The sequence below is a fragment of the Ipomoea nil genome, unplaced genomic scaffold, assembly GCF_001879475.1.
Source record: "Ipomoea nil cultivar Tokyo-kokei standard unplaced genomic scaffold, Asagao_1.1 scaffold0706, whole genome shotgun sequence".
Taxonomy (NCBI): Eukaryota; Viridiplantae; Streptophyta; class Magnoliopsida; order Solanales; family Convolvulaceae; genus Ipomoea; species Ipomoea nil.
Window position 1 is genome coordinate 1900093 of NW_017617134.1, and position 6586 is coordinate 1906678.

A 6586-nucleotide genomic window follows, 5' to 3' on the forward strand; every position below is an offset into this window, starting at 1 on the left:
ATGAAGGAGCATCCTTCGAAATTAGCAATTAACAGCCAAAAATTTCATTAGATCCGATAAATTTTTTTGTTTTGTTTAATGTAAGCAATAGGAAAAACAGCAAGTTTTGACATAACACAGCAAATTAATTAATCAATAAATCAAGCAACTTGTGCTCAGATGACATATTGTGACCTCTCTCATGTAAGAGGTTATGTAAGAGGTCATAAGGTCGAGCCTTAATGGTGGTGTTGTTGACTTTATTATGTTTTATTAAATTGAGTAAGTATATTTGAACAGATATTACAATGTAATAGAGTCAACAACATTTAACTAAAATATCAAATATTTTATCTGACCAATTAATGTTAAATAATATTGTATTTAGAGCGATAGAATCATCCTTGTTTGCTCACCAATATATATATATATATATATATATATATATATATATATATATATATATACATTTGTATATACTTTTTTATGGTTAAAAGCCTGTCATGGCATCTATATAAAATATTGAAGTGCAAGTTAAAAAAATCTTTCTACATTATTGTTGTCTGAGACACAACAGTAAAATAAGGTCCACCTGCATACCAAGTCTGAGTCCTTCATGCCACTATGATTTTGGTAGGGTTTTAGTTTGCGTGTGTGCAGGATTAATATTTTTTTTTTTTAATATATGGTACAAAATTAAATAGGTAAATAAAGAAATATTTTTAATGCACTAATGATTGAGTGGGTACACGTACTTTCTTTTTTTGAACAAAAATTATTTGTTTAATCATTTTATTTTGGTAAAACTTGTGTGAAATCGCCTCACAGATTTTTGTCCATGCGACAGGTTAGATCAATTTAAAGATGTAATACTAATTAGAAATACAGTGTTTGTTTGTTTGTTTGTTTTTTTTTTTTTTTTTTGTATTTTTGTATTTTTTTTTGAAAGCCAAATGTTTGTTAATTATAAGAGAAAGTGTAATACCTACTTTTGAAGAAAAATGTAATACTTTTACATTTTGATTTAAATATATTACATTTTTCTCAAAAGTATTTCATTTCCCTTTATAAGTAACAAATATTTTATTCTTTATTAGTATTACATTTTTGAGTATAAGTTTTGCTCTATTTCAATCTTGATTCGACCCGTCTCACGAAAAATGAAGTCAACGGAAAATACTCATTTCTGTCAAAGGAAAATAATTCATTTTGGCGAAAAATATTTTTCGACATTTGGAAGACATTTTTCTGAATTCTTATTTTATGCTCAGTTCTCTCTCTTTGACTGGTGTCAAATGGACGGATTGACCCTCCATCTATTTAGTTATTATTAAGTTTAATTGGACTAGTCTGGTTAAAATATGTTTGATTAAAATATGGATTGAGTTTGGATGAACCAAATAATAAAAATCTTTGCCCGGCCTACAAAACAAAACAAAAACAAAAAAACTAAATTTTGTTCTTCAAATTCTTTAGTTCAAAGTATTACATTTATCAATTTTTAATTAAATATTAAGCTAGCTAGTCCAAATCAAATAATAAAAATCTTAATCTGATCGAATCCAAAAAAAAAAAAAAAAAAAAATCTTCAATTTCTTTCGTTCAGAATTATTATATTTATCAATTTATGTGTTTATTTTTATTATATTATAATAAGTTGCAAGTTAAAAGTTATTTATTTATATCTTTTTATTATACTAATTATTATTAATCTTTATAACTATTGCAAAGTTTATTTCATAATTTTATTTTAATATAAATTATTATTATTATATTTATTATAATAATTAATATTTTATAAGAAATAGTTTTGTAACTAATGTATGTTCATGTTTTTAAAAATGAATCAAACAGAAAGCATGCAATTTTATGGCTTTCAACCAAATAAAAAAAAAAAACACCATTTTATTACTTTCAGCCAACACCATAAAGTGAAAAAAGATTTTTTAAAAATGATTAAATTTTCAAAAAATATTTTTTGTGTTTCTAAACGGACCATTAGTTACGAATTTATTTCTCGATTAGAATTTGAAAGACTAAAAATATCTTTTTCTTCTTCTTTTTTAAATGACACTTTTCACGCCTAGATTATAAGAAATAGCACTTTTCAACATTCAACTATACCGTTACTACTTTTTGTCGCTCATTTGTCTGTGAAGTGACTTTTTATTTGTTCCTCAAATTTCTGTGAAGTGATTTTAACCCAACGTACTCTAGCAAAATTCATGAACAAAAAAGGTAACTTCGCAAACAATTTAGGTGACGAACATGTTATTTCCCTATAATTTAATAACAAAAAGTGTAGTTTCTCAATTTTTTTTTTCCTTTTGAAAAGAATTGAGACTAAACTTGAAAACTCCTGAAGTGTCCAGCTTAATTCATGAGTTAAATATCTAGTTCAAATTGAACTACCAACATTTCCACTAGATTGACCAATAAATTAAATATATCAATACTTACCAAATAAGTTGTACAAAAAGTAAAAACATATAATACACACACATTTATACAATATTTAAGATAGACACGAATATAAGACTAGCTATCTTAAATAAGAGACTTCAAATATAAGTTCGAAAGTGAAACTGATAATGTTAAGAGGAAAATATAATGTCTCCATACTGATAACTTGTGGTTCAAATAGAATAAATTTAATTCTCTTTTAAATAAAGTCTTGAATTTGAATTTTATAAATAAAATAATTAACATATCTTAAGAAAACTCTTCTCAAATAAGATGGGATAAAAACTAAAGTCTTAAAGTAATAATAATGGTATATTTTAAAAGAAAATTGTGTCCATAACAACCACTGGTTCCTTGAAAGGTGTATTGCCCCAAGGTTTGAATTATAAAGAAAGGGTCCAAATTGAAAGGCTTTGTATAAACATAAATAAAACTACAGTCATTATTGTTTGAAAAGTTCTTAATTAATTAATTAATATAATGGAGAGGTTGAAAAGTTATGAATTAAAATTGGGAGGAATTAAGTGGACTGAGTGGAGTAGTGGCTTTTAGTCCTTTTCCTTTACAGTATATATTATTATTATGAACATATCTCCAGATTTTGAGGCAATATCACGTGCAAGAAGGAATCCAAAATCTTGCCTACTAATTGTAGCTACTATTTTATTTTATATTGCAAAACTTTTATTAATCTATTTTGGTTGCTTCTCAAATTGAGATTATGATTCTTAATCCCTTATTTTTGAAGTGAAAAAAATTCACAGTTTTTACTTCAGGATGTGTATTAACTATTAAGTAAATTATATTTTTATATAATAATATGTAAATCGCACTAAATGGATTAATCTCTTATTTTAACGCTTACGTTGAGTGTTGGTCAAAATTACAACATAAATAAATGTAGGAAAAAATTAGCTAGGCTAGCTAAAATTACTGAATATAGTTGAGAGATAATGAAGGCATGTAATAATATTATTGATTATATTAATAAAGTCGAGTACAATTTCAAATTACAAGTGAGTTTGGAACGCTTTGAATAGGTTGAAAAATGTACTAGGTTTCTCTTCAAGTTGGTGAATGGTAGTATTTACAAAGTTAGAATAGGAAACATATGTTGAAGATTCCTTCATAAGGTTGAAATGACAAATGACTATGGGTGACTTAAGTCAGTTGTGACATGTGTTAAACACAGATGTGAGCCTTAAAATAGTGGAAGCTAACATGATGTTTCTATGATAAAAAAAAAAAAAAACAATCTTGGAGGTCAGTTTCGGAGAGGTTAGAAAGATGAGATCAACGATAATTGCATTAACTGAACAATAGCGAAGATAATACAATAATATAGCAATCTACGTTAACTAACCCTATACAATAGGCTAGCCATATAACTCTAACTTATTGACTTATTCAGAGATTACAGGAAAATATAACAATAATAATATTATGTCTAACACACCCCCTCAAGCACAAGGGTGGTGCATAACCACGTTGAGCTTGTCTCGTAGAGTAGTGAACCGGGGTCCTGGCAACGGTTTGGTGAAGATGTCCGCCAGTTGATCCTTGGTGGATATGAAGTTAACAACCATGTCTCCAGAACCAACCTTGTCCCTGACAAAATGATAGTCGATTTCCACATGTTTCGTCCCGGCGTGAAAAACTGGGTTTGCGCAGAGATAAGTGGCTCCGAGATTGTCGCACCAAAGCGTAGAAGGCTTGCCAGTGTGCATACCCAACTCACGAAGCAGAGACACAACCCAAGTGACCTCAGCAGAAACATCTGCAAGAGGCTTGTATTCGGCCTCAATCGACGAACGTGCAACGGTGCGCTGCTTCCTAGATAACCAAGAAATGAGATTCGAGCCAAGAAACACCGCATAGCCACTTGTACTCTTCCTGTCCAGTCGGAGTCCGAAAAAGCATGAATATCAGAAGAAGTGGATACAGAGAGACATAGGCCATAGTTAGTCGTGCCCTTGATATACCGTAGAACCCTCTTCAAAAGACCCCAATGATCCACTGTAGGTGAGTGCATGAACTGGCACAGACGGTTAACAGCGTATGCCAAGTCCGGCCTGGTGATAGTCAGATAATGGAGAGCGCCTACGAGACGACGATATTGAGTCGGATTATCACACGATTCCTCAGTCGGGGACACAGACTGAGTTACAGCTGCTGGTGTGGTGAGCGGCTTGCAGTCAGCCATTCCAGCACGTGTGAGGATATCATTCATATAGCGACGTTGAGATAGCAGCATACCCGTATCTTGCTTGATTGTTTCAATCCCGAGAAAGAACCCCGGTGTACCCAAATCTCGAATTTTGAAGACTGTTGCTAACTGATGTAGCAGTGTAGTGATAAGGGGAACGTCGTTCCCCATCATGATGATGTCGTCTACATACACAAGTAAAAAGACCCGGGAGCTAGACACCGAGTAGTGGAATAAGGACACATCTATTTTTTACGGAAGAAAACCTGCAGAGAATAAGTAATCGTGCAGTCTTTTAAACCATGCCCGAGGGGCTTGTTTTAGCCCGTATAAGGAGCGTTGCAGATGGCAAACATGTCCCGGATGAAGGCATGTAATAATATTATTGATTATTAATAAAGTCGAGTACAGTTTCAAATTACAAGTGAGTTTGGAACGCTTTGAATAGGTTGAAAAATGTACTAGGTTTCTCTTCAAGTTGGTGAATGGTAGTATTTACAAAGTTAGAATAGGAAACATATGTTGAAGATTCCTTCATAAGGTTGAAATGACAAATGACTATGGGTGACTTAAGTCAGTTGTGACACGTGTTAAACACAGATGTGAGCCTTAAAATAGTGGAAGCTAACATGATGTTTCTATGATAAAAAACCAATCTTGGAGGTCAGTTTCGGAGAGGTTAGAAAGATGAGATCAACGATAATTGCATTAACTGAACAATAGCGAAGATAATACAATAATATAGCAATCTACGTTAACTAACCCTATACAATAGGCTAGCCATATAACTCTAACTTATTGACTTATTCAGAGAGTACAGAAAAATATAACAATAATAATATTATGTCTAACAAGAAAGACTCTAGTAGAATCTATATAATCTTTATGGTATACACTCCATATATTTCATCAAAATATTTTACCAAATGATATGATGTAGCTTATGATATATATATATATATATATATATATATATATATATATATATATATATATATGTGTGTGTGTGTGTGTGTGTGTGTGTGTGTGTGTGTGTGTGTGTGTGTGTGTGTGTGTGTGTGTGTGTGTGTGTGTGTGTGTTATATTTAATTTATATTTAAATGATCATTTGTGTAATGATGGTTTACTTCAATTTTTCATTCTCTATTTTTAAATTGGAGAGACGAAAATGTTAGATATAGAATAATCTAACTATATTGAATAATAGTATAAGAAAAGTCTGACATCGTATAAGAGCGAAAGCATAGCCGTGTTGATCTCCAGCCACAGTTTGATGTTCGTGTTGCCTTGTGTGGGCTCTTAACAATGGATCGTTAGCCATTATTTGCATCATACATGACTCAGAATCCTGTTCCTGCTGTGTTGTCTCTTAACGATAGACCGTTAGCTATTATTAAGCTAGAACCCTAGATGGTGTATTCAAGGACGGAGCCAAAAGGGGGGCAGGGGGACAGCTGCCCTCCTCACCCCACCCCCACCCCCACCACATATATAACTTTTGTATGTATATATAGTACAAGTTTTAGTATTAGTATAAAAAAACAAATGGATATATATAGGAAGTGAGTTAGATTAGTTGACAAATCATGTGTTTGGTTATAATAATAAAGGTCATGGGTTCAAATTTTGTCATTAACATATTTTCACAGTTTTTTTTGCTTCAACACAATCACGTTTTTAATAGTTTTTTTTAATATTTAATACACACACATATATAACATTCTTTTATATTAATTATGAGATGTGTAATTTATAATGTGTTTTTTATTTAAATTATTTTATCAAATTAATTATGCTTCATATTTTGTTATGATATTTTATAAAGTTTCGATGGGTTTTATTTTTTGCTCATATCCAATAATATTTATACCTATATTTCTTAGATATTTTTTTTTTCAAATTATCTCTTTTGGTTTAGCGTTTCGCCTTCACTGGAAA

General features: G+C 30.8%; 1 protein-coding gene across 1 annotated transcript; it reads right to left on the reverse strand.

The window, feature by feature from the left end:
• Positions 1 to 3902: 3902 nt before the first annotated feature.
• On the reverse strand, positions 3903 to 4819 carry LOC109176413 (uncharacterized mitochondrial protein AtMg00810-like). The gene is made up of 2 exons (XM_019325844.1): positions 4425 to 4819; positions 3903 to 4335 (listed from the first exon to the last, which is right to left on the reverse strand). The coding sequence occupies exons 1-2, from the start codon at positions 4817 to 4819 to the stop codon at positions 3903 to 3905; spliced, it is 828 nt and encodes a 275-aa protein (XP_019181389.1).
• Positions 4820 to 6586: the final 1767 nt, after the last annotated feature.

What these genes read in the sequence shown, in the direction of transcription:
- LOC109176413 (XM_019325844.1), bottom strand. Translation starts at nt 4,819, where the DNA reads ATGGGGAACGACGTTCCCCTTATCACTACACTGCTACATCAGTTAGCA. An exon ending in CTTTTGAAGAGGGTTCTACG is followed by an intron (nt 4,336 to 4,424) that starts GTATATCAAGGG and finishes CCGACTGGACAG; the next exon opens with GAAGAGTACAAGTGGCTATG.